Source organism: Arvicanthis niloticus, chromosome 18 (genome assembly GCF_011762505.2).
Source record: "Arvicanthis niloticus isolate mArvNil1 chromosome 18, mArvNil1.pat.X, whole genome shotgun sequence".
In the NCBI taxonomy this organism is placed as follows: domain Eukaryota; kingdom Metazoa; phylum Chordata; class Mammalia; order Rodentia; family Muridae; genus Arvicanthis; species Arvicanthis niloticus.
The window spans coordinates 12,521,613-12,536,949 of NC_047675.1; the positions used below are offsets into that span (position 1 = coordinate 12,521,613).

At 52.9% G+C, this 15,337-nt stretch overlaps 3 protein-coding genes across 3 annotated transcripts; 1 reads left to right on the forward strand and 2 right to left on the reverse strand.

The window, feature by feature from the left end:
- Positions 1 to 878: 878 nt before the first annotated feature.
- Thsd8 (thrombospondin type 1 domain containing 8) lies at positions 879 to 2,891 on the reverse strand. The gene is made up of 2 exons (XM_034523067.2): positions 2,519 to 2,891; positions 879 to 1,069 (listed from the first exon to the last, which is right to left on the reverse strand). Exons 1-2 carry the CDS (start codon positions 2,889 to 2,891, stop codon positions 879 to 881), a joined length of 564 nt encoding a protein of 187 aa, XP_034378958.2.
- Prdx2 (peroxiredoxin 2) lies at positions 2,850 to 7,585 on the forward strand. Its single transcript, XM_034522419.2, has 6 exons — positions 2,850 to 2,988; positions 3,473 to 3,577; positions 3,660 to 3,813; positions 4,513 to 4,635; positions 4,784 to 4,914; positions 7,268 to 7,585. Exons 2-6 carry the CDS (start codon positions 3,475 to 3,477, stop codon positions 7,351 to 7,353), a joined length of 597 nt encoding a protein of 198 aa, XP_034378310.1. The 5' UTR covers positions 2,850 to 2,988; positions 3,473 to 3,474; the 3' UTR covers positions 7,354 to 7,585.
- Positions 7,586 to 10,196: 2,611 nt separating this feature from the next.
- Junb (JunB proto-oncogene, AP-1 transcription factor subunit) lies at positions 10,197 to 12,052 on the reverse strand. Its single transcript, XM_034523037.2, has one exon. The coding sequence runs from the start codon at positions 11,720 to 11,722 to the stop codon at positions 10,688 to 10,690; it is 1,035 nt and encodes a 344-aa protein (XP_034378928.1). The 5' UTR covers positions 11,723 to 12,052; the 3' UTR covers positions 10,197 to 10,687.
- Positions 12,053 to 15,337: the final 3,285 nt, after the last annotated feature.

The following is a 15,337-nucleotide window of genomic DNA, read 5'->3' on the forward strand; positions in this document are numbered from 1 at the left end:
CCCATCCTGCAGGCATCTCCCCTCCCTTCCCCCATCCCTTCACCTTCTGCCATCCCTTATCTTAGGGAACCTCCCATCTCCCAGGCCCCTCGGCCTCTCTAACCGCACTCTATTGTCTTCTTGGTCAATGAGACACAGGCCCATTTGTGTGGAATCTTATTTCTTGTCAAAGTCACGGTCTGTTCTCTGAACCTCAATCCTCTATCTCTACTTCTGTGCAAGCAGCTTCAACCCTTTCTTCTTTTCTTTTTTTTTTTTTTTTTTTTTTTTGAACACGGGGTCTCATGTAGCATTAAATGGCCCTGACCTTGCTATATAGCTTGGATTGATCTTGAACTGTTGATTCTCCTGCCTCAGGAGTGCCTGAACCTCCAACAGGGCTTACTCCCACCAGCCTTTCTTGCTTTCCCCATGGCTGTCAGAGAAGCTCCTGTGTGTGAAGTCAGGTGCCTGCTCCCCAACCAGCCTGAATCTTCAGACTTTGGGCCCCAGTACTTACCTCAAACCAGCCACCACCTCAGTTATTGTTGTTGTTGGTCTCCTCCTTCTCCTTCTTCTTGTTTGTTTGTTTGTTTGTTTTCCCCAAGCTGAGGACCGAACCCAAGTGCTCTACCACTGAGCTAAATCCCCAATCCCTTGTTTTTGTTTTCCAAGACATCATTTTTCTCTGTGGCCCTGGCTGACCTGCAACTCTGGAACTCACTCTGTAGACCAGGCTTGCCTCCAACCCAGAGATCTGCCGTTCTCTGCCTCCCAAGTGCTGGGATTAAAGGGTTGCACCACCATGCTTCTTACTTCCCTGGCTACTCCTGACTCTGCCAGCCAGTCCTGACTGGCTTTTCTGTGCCTCCTCAACTGCTCACCTCTGCTCAGGGCCTCTAGCTGCAGTCCATCGGGTTGCAAGACGAGCAATCCTGTTGCCGGCACGGTCTCAACTGTACCAGTTTCTCGCGGTCCATGAACACAGGGACTGGTGCTGTGCCCAACACCTGACGGCTGCGTTCCTGTTTGCCCAGACTGCAGAAACAATGCCACTTTCCCCATGGGCCTAGGACTGATTCTTCCACTACTGGAGACAGAGGGTGGACATGAAAACCCAATTGGGAATGAACCCCCTATACAAGGAACTTGTCCAGAGAAGGACAAAGATAAAGAACCTAATAATCACAACTGGTCTTTTTTTTTTTTTTAAGACTTTGCTGCCTCTGTGCAGTGATTTAGAAAGAGCAAACCACCCTTTCAAACTGACACAAGTGAGCTGCCTACAGCTGCAAACTGACACCTCTAATCCCTGCCAGCCATCTCAGTTGGGAGTATTCACTCCCTGTCCTTCATGCCCACCCGACATCCAAAGTTGACTCTTGTCTTCAGGGACTTAATCATGGGCCTACCCGGCAGGCCTAGTGCCACCTGACTAGCAGGGCTGACAGATGTTAAGTGATATAATTGACATAATGAATGCACTTAAATCCCCTGGTGCTGAGCTAACTTGTAGCAACAAAGTAATTTTTATATTTAGGAGAAGCTACAGCTCTCTCTCTCTCTCTCTCTCTCTCTCTCTCTCTCTCTCTCTCTCTTTCAGTGCTAAAGAGTCACTGACCTACAGCTTTACAAGATTCCTTCCCTTCCCTTCCCTTCCTTCCTTCTTTAAAAAACAAAAACAAAGCCAAAAAACAACAGCAGAGTCTCATGTACCCACAAGCTGGCCTCCAATTCCGTGGGTAGCCAAAGATGACTTTGAATTTCAGGTCCCTACTCCTCCCAGATGCTAGGATTGCGGGTGTGTATTGCTACCGTGGATTATGCCTCACTGAGGAAGGATCAGGACTCCTGCATGCTGAACCAGTGCTCCACCGACTGAGTGCCTAATACAACCCCAATCCTTTATCGGAATTCTTCATTGATACTTCCTTATGTAGGATGAACCCACAAAGGCTGGTGCCTCACACCCTTCCTCAGCAGATCTTTGCAAAATGACAACTCCCTTTCTGCATTCTCCCCTTAGGCCGTTTGGCCTTTGCACGTACTGTTCCCTTTTCCTGAGACATGTCTCCCAATCCTTGCGACTTTAACTCTGCTAGTCATTCCGGCTGTATTGGTTACTACCATCTCCACAGCACCTCCTCAAGCTGACTGGCCAGTTTCTTTCTCTGTCTCCACCCTTCTAGCACTGTGTTTATGGGTTGTTTATTAGACAGGCAGTGTTTAATACAATTATCAGATGACCCAGGGGCAAGAACAAGAGGTAGTGCGGTTGGGGCGTGGCAGTAAACTTTCAGTAAAGTGAAACGGAATAAAACAAAACAAAACAAAACAAAACAAACAAACAGCTCACAGATGAGAAACTAACACTCTCAGAGAAAAGTGACCAGGCCCTTGGGGCACAGCCTGTGCTGAGCTAGGCAGAAATTTGAAGTCAGCCACAAAGGGTCTGTTCGTAGGGCCTTTGTCAACTGAGACCTTTGGGAGTAGGGGAACACCTTTCTATATCGTCACTCTTGCCCATCTACTAGTTTACCCTTTTGTCGCTGCAGACTCAGCAGCTCCCAGGTATCACCTTCACCCTGCTGGCCAAAATACTGGTAGTCTGGGTTGATCTGGGTAGGGGACACCAGACCTAGGGCCACTAGAGGAATCAGCAATGGAGCCAGATGGCTCCGGGCCATGCCCGGACTCCAACCGACCCCAGCGCGCCCCCGTGGCCAAGGCCCGCGCGGAACCCACAGCACAGACAATCCCGGCGTCCGTAAGGGCACACCCCACCCAACCCTTGTGCAAGCGCGTGGACCCGGCCGCGCGCCCCCCCCCCTCTGTAGGCGCAATGGATCCGACCGCGGCGCTGTCCCGCCCACCTCCCCCGCGCCCTCCCTGGTGTGGTTTGGGCCACGCATAAAAAGCTCCCGGGCCTAGGGCTCTCTCGGTTCTGAGATCTCTTTCTTGTCTCTGCTCGCGTCTGGTCGTCCGCGTGTCCGGCTCTTGCCCACGCAGGTATGGAAACCCAGAATGCACACAAATGAAAGGAGCCCCACTAGTGTGGTGCTGGTCTCATCACGACCTTCATGCTGGAGGTCTTTGTTTTCCTCCATGCTCAATGGTGGCCGCTTTTGTCCTTGCCGGGGAAACCAAGGCCCGGAGCCCTGGCTTGCAGGCTGGGTCACGGAGCTCACAGCCCTTCGCTCCTGACTTAGCCATCCCATTCTGGAACTAGGGGCTCACGTCCGCCTCTCCCCGCAGTCGGCCTGACTCCGTAATTCGGGTAGCAGTGGTGACCCCGTCACTCGTGCCCTGTTTAGGGGGGCGGGTATTCAGAGGCCCTGCAGACTTTAATACTGCAGGGTGAATATGAGAGTTGCTTCTTCCACCTCTCTCAGATTTAGTGTCTAGGCTTAGCCTCAAAAGTGACCTTGGGAAGGCAAAACAAAGGGTCTTCTGAGGCACTAATGACCAAGCTTGCGTGGATCTCTGATTTCAGTCATGGCCTCTGGCAACGCGCACATCGGAAAGCCGGCCCCTGACTTCACGGCCACCGCGGTGGTGGATGGAGCCTTCAAGGAAATCAAGCTTTCAGACTACAGAGGTGAGGCTGCTCGGAGGGGAAGGACAGGATTTACATGTGAAAGAAGCGAGCACTAACTTCTCTTCGTTCTTCTCTTTTCTAGGGAAGTACGTGGTCCTCTTTTTTTACCCACTGGACTTCACTTTTGTTTGCCCCACGGAGATCATCGCTTTTAGCGACCACGCTGAGGACTTCCGAAAGCTAGGCTGCGAGGTGCTGGGAGTGTCTGTGGACTCTCAGTTCACCCACCTGGCGTGGTACGGGGCTGCAGGAGGAGGGCTGCAGGGGTCGTGAGTAGATGGTGAGGTGGGAGGTGCGGAGAGGATGAAGGACGAAGGACGGCCCAAACTATGGGAACAAACTGCCGCTTCCGGTTCTTCATCTTATAAAGAATGGAAACAATGACACCCGAGCCCATCGATGATGACAGTAATTAGCATTTGGCACCTTGTTGGAAGGTACCTGCAGATGGAGTCTCAGCTCCCTGGAGACTGGCTGCCTTGCTGTATTTAGCTATTCTCAATAATGATGGGTTGTGCGCCATACCAGAGCTAGAAGATGGTGGGAACAATCTCCTACACGCACACACCCTATTTTTCAGAACTAGGAGTCAATTCCAGGTCTCATTCCTGAAAGGCAAGTGCCGTGCCATTGAGCTCCGTGCCTGCTGTTGACTAATAACTTTAATTCGTGGTCTCAACTGCAAGTTACTGGGGCCTACAGGCACAAGTAAAGCCATTTGAAGATGATGCTTTATCTGAGACCATTCTTCCAGCTGCACTGCCATCCCACAGGGTGGGGTGGGGGGGGGGGGCACCCCGGCCTTGCTTTTCGTCCTTTATCTCTTGTCTCCAGTACCCCCACTCCAGCCCTTATCACTCTGGAGGCCCATGGGGGAGAGTTCTACTTCTATTCGGGGCATTCTAAGGCTCCAACCCTGTCTATCTCACCTTCAGGATCAATACCCCACGGAAGGAGGGAGGCTTGGGCCCCCTGAATATCCCTCTGCTTGCTGACGTGACTAAGAGCTTGTCCCAGAATTACGGCGTGTTGAAAAATGATGAGGGCATCGCTTACAGGTACAGCAGGGACTTCAGCCCAGCTCCTGGAGCCCCACCTCAAGACTAAAGGGACCACTGTGTCTGGTGGGGTGTGTTCCCTTCCCTGGCCCTGGCAGTAGGCCGTCTCGGTCTCCCAGCTCCTCACTGTGGACCCTCATGTCTTCAGGGGCCTCTTTATCATCGATGCCAAGGGTGTCCTTCGACAGATCACAGTCAATGACCTACCTGTGGGGCGTTCTGTAGATGAGGCTCTCCGCCTAGTCCAGGCCTTTCAGTATACAGACGAGCATGGAGAAGGTGAGTGAATATCACAAATGGAGAGGCCGCCTCAGCTCTCTGCTCAGCATGTATTGACCGTCTGTCCTAGCATCTTTGTGGGATAGATATTAAAGCCCCATACAAGCGCTGAAGAGATGGCTCAGCAGGTAAAAGCATTGGCTGCTCTTTCAGAGGACCAGGGTTGGGTTCTTAGCATCTCCACAGAGGCTCATAATCATCTGCAGTTCCAGTCTCGGGATCTGATGTTCTTCTGACCTCCTCCTGCACCAGGCATGCACAGGGTACACAGATAAACATGTATACACGGTGGACTGGAGAGTTGACTCAGTGGTTGAAGGCACTTGTTCTTGCAAAAGAGCAGGTTCTAGTGCCAGCACCCACATCGACGCTTACCACCTCCTTGGGTACCAAGCAAACATATGGTGCACAGATACATAAAATAAAAAATAATAATAAGAGACAGGTTCTTCTGTCCTGATGGTAGAGGTGGTAAAATGGGTAGGATATGGCACAGTGGCAGAAACCTTCAAAAAGAAAACAAACATATATAACAAACATACATACATACATAGGAAAAAGTTATATATATGCAAAATATAAAATTAAAGAAATAAAGCCCCATATAAAATTCAATTCTTTGAGAGTGTCTAGGATGGGGCAGGGATTATTAGTATACAAAGGAGAAGAGTTGGGGGCTGCCAGAGGTCTACAGAAGGTATTTGAACCTAATTTCTAATGCTGGGTAATGCCTGCCATTCCAACACTTGGAGGGCTGAGACAGAATTGAGGCTAGCCTATGATATAGAATGAGACCTTTTCTCTCTTTCTCTTTCTTTCTTTCTTTCTTTCTTTCTTTCTTTCTTTCTTTCTTTCTTTCTTTCTAGATTTTATCTATTTTATTCATATGGGTACATGGAAGCTGTCTTCAGACACATCAGAAGAGGGAGCAGGATCCCATTACAGATGGTTGTGAGCCACCACGTTGTTGCTGAGAATTGAGTTCAGGACCTGGAAGAGCAGTCAGTGTTCTTAACTGCTGAGCCATCTCTCTAGCCTGAGACCTTAAACAGCAACAACAAAGACAAAAAGATAAAAGAAAGAAAAAAGGTGCATTAACAGGCTTACCCACAGGATTTTAAGCTGGGAATTTGGCTTAGTTGGTAGAGTGCTTGCCTGGTATTCACAAAGCCGGGTTCAGTCCCCAGGACAGCATAAAACTGGGCATGCTGGTGTATACCTGTAATCCGAGCTCTTGGCAAGCTAAGGAAGAAAGATCAGAGTTTCAGGGTCATCTTTAGTGAATTTAGCCTAAACTATATGAGAACCTACCTCAAAAAAAAAATTTTTTTTGAGAAGTGTCCCAAGAGTCACTCCCAATTTTTTTCAATATATATGTATATATGTGTATATGTATATACACACACACACACACACACACACACACACACACACACACACACACGGAAAAGGGTCTCAGCCTGGAGCTAGCTGTATAAATCAAACTGGCCTGGCTTTAAACTCAGAGAGATCTACCTGCCTTTGGGATTAAAGGCACAAGATACCATGTCCCCCCCCCCCCTTTAAAAAATTGAGTGTGTGTGTGTGTGTGTGCTAGTGATCAAAGCAACACCCCACACATACTAGACAGTGCTCTTTCACTGAGCTATGTCAGTCGTAGTAGTTTGCCTTGTGGAAGGGAAAACTCACCATAGGTGCAAAGTTTGGTAGGGTTAAGGCTGATGGAGAGAGTGGATTGAAGGGGGCTGGGCATCATGACACAGGCGGCAGCAGAGAAAGAATCAATGCATGTTTGAGGCCAACCTGATCTATACAGAGAAAGCTGTAGGCCACCCAGAGACCTATTCTTAAAAAAAAAAAAAAAAAGACTGAAGGACAACTAGGCGTAGAATTCTTGTCTGGCGCGTAGAATTCTTGTCTGGCTTGCACATGGTCCAAGGCTCAAACTTCAGCATTTGGAGATGGGCAGAGATAGGAAAACCATGGGTTCAAGGCTAGCTTCAATCCTGTCTCAGCCTTCTTCCTGCCTCGGCCTTCCAAGTGTTGGGATGGCAGGCATTACCCAACATTCCTAGTCCAAATATCTTCTGTAGACCTCTGCCATAGTTAAATTTCAAAACAAACAAACAAACAACCCCCCCCCCCAAAAAAAATAGAAGACACAAAATGATGGAACAGGAAAATGTCTCTTCAAACCTGTCTAATCAGGGGCTTCTGTCCACATGCAACCTGGAACCCTGGCTTTTAGCTCCCAGCCTTTTATTGTGCAGCCTGTGTTCTCCAATGAACTGCTTGTCTCTGACCTTGGTGGTGGAGCTGAGCCTCACGTGTTCATCTTTGTATGCTTTTCTAGTCTGTCCTGCTGGCTGGAAGCCCGGCAGCGACACGATCAAGCCCAATGTGGATGACAGCAAGGAATACTTCTCCAAACACAACTGAGATGGGTAAACATCGGTGAGCCTGAATCTTGGATCTTACCTGTGCCCCAACCTGGATGTCCTGTGCTGGCCCAGAAAACGCTAGATCTTCTTCCACACTCTGAAGGGGCTGGAGGCTAGGCCGAGGCTTTCTCATTACCCACCCGAAATCTGGTGAATAGTGACCCTGCCCTGAGCACACCCAGCTGGGCCCAGATCTATAGGAAACCAATAAAGTATTAGGGACAGTGTAAGTCTGTGTTGGTGTGTGTTTAGTAGTCGACTCCGACCCCATCTTTACCTTCTGGCTTGTACAGCTGACTGTAATTACTTCTCTTCACCACAAGGTGGCAGCATCGCCTCATTCACTCCATGGTCCAAGCATGGTGAGAAGCAGGGAGAACTATAAATATTAAGGTTGGAGGAATCCTTAAGAGCACTTGGGGCTCCTGCAGACGACCCGTGTTCCATTCCTGGAACTTAAGTAGTTGCTTATGACCTTCCTTAACGTCAGTTCCAACGCCCTGGTCTGGTCCTCCAACACCAGGCGTGCACATGAATATGGGCAGAACATGCATAGACATGAATACATCTTTTAAAAAATAGTGATGGGCAGTTTACTTCTGGATCCTGGCTCTGCCGACTAGTGCCCATATCTTGCAATTAACTATATAAAATGGTATTAAACAGCTGGGATCTTCACTGGGTTTTCTCATTGGATGGGAATACAATCTAAAGTCAAGTCGCCATGTGAGTTTAGGTATGTGACCCTCTAGGCTCTGACCCATTTTTGTCTCGAAAAGGTGAGGGCTCGGCTAGGAGGTGAGCGTTTCACTTGGGTAGCTTTTCTTTCTGAGTTTCACCTTCATTTCACAAAACAAGGATGATCTGGTCGTTGTTTTTACTTTATTTTTGTTTTGACACAAGCTCCTTCAACCGCAGCTTATTCTGGGGTCCTGCTGTTATAGCTACTTTCTAGGTGTCACTCCTCCCCCTTGGAATTCTTAACCCGATTTTTACCCTAGGGATAGAATCTATGGTCTCTTGAATGACATTATAAGCCCTTCTACCACACCTAGCTATTTCTTGGAATTTAATGTGTTCTGAAAGCCCCTGGTTGGGCCTCCCTTGAGGTCATCCACCACTGTGGTTCATTCCGTTTCAGGCACACTCTTCGGGTTTGTCAGATGATTTTGCTTTCTCTACAAGAACTATGTTGGCTACAACAACTGTGGCCGAGTCCATCTTTCCTCTGTCTCCAACCTGCTCAGGGTCTCTATGCTGGCAAATCTGTTGGGAAGTTGACAATACAGTTTGTAGATGGGTTTGCCTCCCTTGCCCCAGAAGGCACTGTGTGTGTGTGTGTGTGTGCCTCCCAGGTGCTGGGATTAAAGGCGTGCTCCACCGCTGCCCAGCGAGAAGGCACATTTTGATAGGATATTCCTCTTCCTAGCTCTCATCACCATATTCAAATCATGTTTGCTTTCATTTAAAAAAAAAAAGTGTTTTGCGGGCGCGGGGGTGCAGTACCTACGGAAGCCAGAAGAGGGCATTGCATCCCCTGAAACTCAAGGGGTTTGTGAGCTTTCTAAGATGTGTTCAGGCAAAGAATAGTACTTGTAGGGTCTGGAACACATACCCTTAACTGCTAAACTGCGAAGCCATCTCTCCCGCTCCTTTTTTTTTTTCTCTTAAAAGGCGTGTGTGTGTGTGTGTGTGTGTGTGTGTGTGTGTGTGTGTGTGTGTGTGTGTGTGTGTGTTCGCAGGCATGTGAAGGTAAATGGTTTCTCCTCCTGGATCCAGCAATCAAACTTGAGTAATAGTGACAAACATCTACGGATCTTTACCTGCTGAACCACCTCATCTTACCTACCCCTATCTGCTTTCCTTTTTTCTGTCTGCACTGTGGTCCAGGTCGTCTGAGGTTTTCGTTTGGTTGGGGTTAGGTTATGTTTGTTTTGAGAAAGGGCCTTACTATGTAGCCTAGACAATCTTGAGGCCCGTCCCTTAACTACTGAATTATTCCTCGGCTTCACCCGCGTGGCACGGTTTCCTTTGCTCTGGGGTCTTCCAGCTTCAATGCCCCCAGATCCCACCAACACCCAGCTGCTTTGAACCTCCACCTCGGCGGCTGGGGAGCGGGCTGTGGCGACGCCCAGCTGCCCAAACAACTGCCCGGACAGGACCAGACCTGGCAGTCGCCGGCTTCTGGCCTGGCACACGGGAGGGGGACACTGGCGGGCGGGCGCCGCCCTTCCTGGCGGGAGTTGCCCTGACGGCGTCTACAACTACAGGGAGGCTGCAGTTGCTCTCCGCCAGGGTCCGTCCAATGGAAGGGGCGTGGGCGCGGCGGGGCTCCGGCGCCAGCCTGTTGAAAGCCGCTCGGGTGGCTCCCAGGGCTCAGGAGAGCACAGCCCTCCCGCCGCGGGCGCCCTGGACCCGGGCCTGGGGCTTTCCGCGCCCAGAAAGCCGCCTGCCCGGGAAAATCCCGGCCCTCTTCCCGGCGCCGCGGCCCTGCCCGGCAGAGAGGGGGGAGGGGATTCCCGGAATCTGCCCGGAGACCGCGCTGGCGTCACTGAGCTGAATAGGCCCATATATGGGCAGCGCTTCCGTAACGTCAGCGGGGAAAGCCCCGGCGCGCTGGGCTGGGCGGGGCGGTGCTCGCACATTCCGCGTTTTGTCCTGGGCAGCTTGTTCCCCGCTACTGCCCGCCTGCGCAGCTTCTGATGCCAGCACTCCGGGGATGGGAGGTCTGGGCGCTTGTACTGGACCATAAGATACCTGAAAGGAGAGAGCTACAAACAGCACGGGGCTTGGGGCAGCCCAATCTCCCTCCCAGCTTGGAAGAAAAAGAGACCACAGAAATTAATAAAGACAATTTTTTTTTTTACTTAAATAGATTCAATAAAAAGTCAAACACACACACACAAACACATCTTAAAATAGACTTTAGACACGAAGTGCGTGTTTCTTTCTCCACAGTACTGTGCAGAGGGGGAGGGCAGGGGGCGGAGGTCCCTCCCTAGTATCCCCGCAGGCTGAGTACCAGGCGGCGGGGCCAGCTCCGCCGCGACAGCCCCCTTCTCCCCTCCCTGTTAAATACACAAATATATTATATTCAATATGAATTCAGTCTCTTTCCAGAAAAAAAAAAAAAACATACAAAATACGCTGGAAGGGGGCCATGTAAACCTCGAGGTGGAAGGACTGGGCGCAAGCGGGCGGGCCGGAGTCCAGTGTGTGAGCTGCGCCCCAGGCCTCTGGGCGGGTGCCCATCGCCTGCCCCCCTCACCCCAGTGGGGGGCGGGCGCCCAGCCTTCAAGGCTGGGGGTGTCCGTATGGAGCAAGGGAGGCTCTCAGAAGGCGTGTCCCTTGACCCCCAGCAGTAACTGGCAGCCGTTGCTGACGTGGGTCATGACCTTCTGCTTGAGCTGCGCCACTTGCTCCCGTAGGAGGCCGGCAGTACTCGACAGCCCGGCGTTCTCAGCCTTGAGTGTCTTCACCTTGTCCTCCAGGCGCGCGATGCGCTCCAGCTTCCGCTTCCGGCACTTGGTGGCCGCCAGCCTGTTCCGCAGCCGCTTTCGCTCCACTTTGATGCGCTCCTGGTCTTCCATGTTGATGGGGGACACAGGCGGCGTGGCGTCGCGGCTGCGTGCCTCCGGTACGGTCTGCGGTTCCTCTTTAAAGGCGGAAGCGCCGCGACTCAAGCCCAGCTGCGCCGGGTGGCCGCCCGCAAAGGGTGGTGCATGTGGGAGGTAGCTGATGGTGGCCGTCGGGTATGAGCTCCCAGTCCCGACGGCGGTCCCGGAGCCTCCAGAGGGTGCAGAGGCTGGGGAGTAGCTGCTGAGGTTGGTGTAGACGGGAGGCGGCTCCGGACCAGCATAGACGCCCCCTGGCCCGGCCTGGGGACCCCCGCTGGCGCCCAGGGACACGTTGGGGGGCGTCACGTGGTTCATCTTGTGCAGGTCGTCCAGGGCTTTGACAAAACCGTCCGCAAAGCCCTCCTGCTCCTCGGTGACGCCGCCCCCTGTACCTCCACCGCTGCCACCCCCACGGGGGTAAAAGTACTGTCCCGGAGGCGTGGGCGTCGTCGTGATCACGCCGTTGCTGTTGGGGACGATCAAGCGCTCCAGTTCCGTGGAGGCTAGCTTCAGAGATGCGCCTGTGTCTGATCCTTGACCCGAAAAGTAGCTGCCTGCTCCACTGCCCTCTGGGCCTGGACCCCGAGCCCCAGGACCCTTGAGACCCCGATAGGGATCTGCCAGGTTGAGCGCCAAGGTGGGTTTCAGGAGTTTGTAGTCGTGTAGAGACAGACTGCCAGGGCTCCGACCGTATCCCGCCGCTGCGTATGAGTCGTCGTGATAGAAAGGCTGTTCCATTTTCGTGCACATCCGGGCGGCCGGGGCGATCTGGGAAAGGTCCCCCTGAAGGGCCGCCCCGGGCCTCGCTGCGGCGAGCGGAGAGCTGTCCTCGGCTGTGGCGAGACCCGGTGTCCGGTCGCGCGTCCTCGGGGGCTGGAGACGGTCGGCAGCGGCCAGTAGGCAGCTGTGCGTAAAAGCGCTGCCGGGCTTCCGGAGCTTTTCTCTCCCTCCGTGGTGCGCCTGCTTTCTCGGCGTCGCTTCCCTCAGTTCCCCGCTCTCAACAGGATCCAAAGCTGGCCTGGCCACCCTCAAGGTCCCCAGTGCTCGGGCCCCAGCCCCAACCTTTTATACTGAATTTGTCAGCTGCGGAAGTGCACTCTGATTGGCCGACGCGGGAGCCAGGCCCCCGCGGCCCCCTCCTAGAGCGTGGGGAAGGGGAGGAGGCGGCTCGCGTCACTGTCAGGAAGCGCGTGTCCTTGTAAACAGCGGCCACGAGCCGGGTGGCTCTGCGCGGCTGCAGGGGGAGGGGCTGTGGAGACAGAGACAGAGACACTCAAGCATAGGGATGTTGAGGGGCCGAGGCACGTAGAGGTTAGGCCTGCGGGAGTACAACCTGGTGGCTATGAGATCTTGGTACACTACAAGCGGAGATGGGGTGTCTCAAAATATACCCGGAAAAGTCTCGCGGGACCCAGAGTATCTGTGGCTTATGAACTGACAATACACTAGAAGACCCCAGAAAATAGGGGAGGTATAGAACGGGGAGCAATTGTTAACACTTGACCTAGGAATTAACCAGAGGTCCCGGGTACAAAGTGCTTAAAGAACTGGAATTGTCACAGGTGGGAGGAAAGGGTCAGGAAAGGGCTCAGGTCCCTTTTGTACAATGAGTAAGGGGCTCCAGCGTGCATAGATAAGTCTGAGGGTTCTCCCATAAGTGGAAAAGGGAAGGAATGGGGGGCGGTCAATTGAGATATGTAGAAGGAGAAGACGGGGATATACCTAGCAAAGGTTGGGGTCACTGTGGTTATTTGCAGAACTCTGATGGAGAGGTGAAATGGTCAGGGCATAATTTCCTCCCGAGCTGTAAAGGCGATGACAGGAGGGTATCTGAGATCTGCCTGAGGAGATGACGCGGAGGATCCCAGAGACAAGGGACTTGTACGAATGAGGCGGTACCTCATAAGTGGTCTCTAGGCAGCGACATACCCTGTACCTCAGCCCAAAGCCCTCCCTTAGTCACCCTGGGCTCGCCCGATATCCTGTCAGCTTTTGGAGGGCCGACGGGGCGGGATAGCTGGGGTGCGGCCGCCCAACCCCACTCCCTTCCTTAGAAACAGGCTAGGGAAAGAGAGTCGAGGCAGGAAGTGTGGCAACAGCCCCAAGGGGGGAAGAGCCCGGCCCTGTCTCGTCATTCTGAGCCTAGGGGATGGTGCGTCCTACCCTGGGCCTGCCAAATTCTGCTCCTGGGAAGAGGAACCCCAGCAAGCGACCCCCGGGGAAGTCACAACCCAGCTACAGACGCCTCTAGTCATAGTCTGCTCTCCCCCATCTACAAATGGTTCAGCTTGCAACCATCAGCGACTACTAAGCCTGGCAACCGAGGACTGTTCCATTGGCCTGCTGGAGGGGGATGCAGCCTGGGAGCGGGGCCTCGTCACCAAGGCAACAGGCTGGAGTCCGTGAATCGGATTGGGGGCGGGGCAATTCCCCCCCCCCCCCAATTTCTCTCCCCAGCATCCATATTAGGGCACAGGAAGAGGTGGGACCAGTGCAGTCTTGGGGCGGCAAACTAGGAGCCAGGAACCCGAGGTAGCTGCCAGGTCCCAGGGCGCGCCCGGGCCCCCGGACGGCTAGTCCAGACCAGCCTCCACCGCCACCCCCGGGCTCCCCCGCCCCCCGGCGGCCTGGCCCAGCCCCTCGGAACAGCTCTGGGGCTGAGTCCTATCCCGCCCGGCCAGGTCGGACCCAGCCTGGCAGGTCCCCGCCTGCCCGAGGGCCTGGGTCGGACTTTGCCCCCGGCCCGTCCGGGCGCGGAGGGGGCGGGATAATGCTTTCAGGCATCCCCGGCGCCTGGGCAGGCTGGTACAGAGCTGCCTCCTCCCCTGGGTATGCGCCCTTCCCTTCTACCAGAAGGTCTAGGGTCCGCATTCCCTATTATATCTTAGAAGTCTGAATATGAATACTCTGCTCATCCACTTCCACTTCAGTCGGGGTGAGCTACCCTCCACTACACAGAATACCTAAAGGAAGGGAGACCTCCCTGATCTGAGGCCCTTCTTTCCATCCAAGTAAAAGGGGAGAAATTGCAAAGTGAGAAAATGGAAGAACCCAAAGCCCCTTCTCTAGCAATGAGAAGGTAGAGGTTTAAATAGCAGGACTACCAGTTAGGTAGGTGGAACTTCGAGTAGTGTGGGAGCCACCAGAGGGGATGGGACTCTCATCTCTTCCTCTTTCTCAGGGCTCTGGTCAGATAAAGGCGGCTCTTTAGAGAAGCTTCAGGACAAGGGCTAAGGAGCAGAATCAGAGCTTACCTAGTGTTCAACAGAGAAGGAAATCGAAAGAGGCAAAGAAAAAGAGCTCTGAAGGACACAGGGGAAGTCCAGTAGTGTAGGGGCATTGGAGAGGAAGGAGCTGGGGACATCCCAGTCTTTGAAGGATCCTTGTGACCCTTAAGTCCTCCCTCCCGTCTTGCCCTTGTTTGAAGAGTTCCCCTCCCCCACTACAGTCTCAAGGGAGATTCCAGAAGCCGCTGAGTCTGCGGGCATGTTGCCAGGCCTGTGTCTCCTGCCCATGCTAATAACTGCAGCTGACATGTGGCCTTGCCTGAGGGGGTACTGGCCGCAGCGTTGGGGCCAGGACGGAGGGCAACATGTTGGGAAGCCAACCTGCCTGTCCCACTGGCCAGGAGGCCACACTGACTCACCCACCCATGCCACAGCTGAGGCTGGCTAGGCCAAAGCCAAGTCCTGGAGAAAGGCCAGATCTGCCCCAAGAGGGTCGAAGGGAAGACAAGAGTGGGAGGCTGGGGACAGAAAGGCAGGACAAGAGAAGGCAGATGGGGCCAGGTTAGTCTCGTGCAGACACAGAGACTGGGAGATACTTAAGTCAGGCAGACAGACTGTCTGAGAAATAGTAATTATTATTTTAATAGCTAACACTTATATGGTTCTTACCATGGACCAGACACTGTTCTAAAGTGGCTTACATAAAGTCAGTCATTGGCCACTTCCAATGATCCAGGCAGTTGCATGATGTGTGAATTTTCATTTAACAAATGAGAAATTGAGGCACAGGAAATAACCTTTAATAATGTCTCAGAGCTAAAAGTACTAGAATTAGTACATAGTCTGCTGGCTATCTCCGAACACTAGTATGCTGTAGTGTTGAGACATTTATGTAGTACTGACCACATACAAAGCTCTAGTGAGCAGGCTTTTTGCAAAGGGTCTTCTCTCCTCCCCCCTCAGGAGGAGAAGTAGAGTTGGGCACAGAAAGGTGATACTGGCAATTATGCCAGAGAGGGGTCTTCCTTCACACTTTCTGCACAAGCATTTGCAGGGGGTGGGGAAGCGACCAGCCAGGGAGGGCAGGGCCAGCCAAGCTGGTACAGCTGGTTCCAGGCCCCGACCATTCTCACTCTGT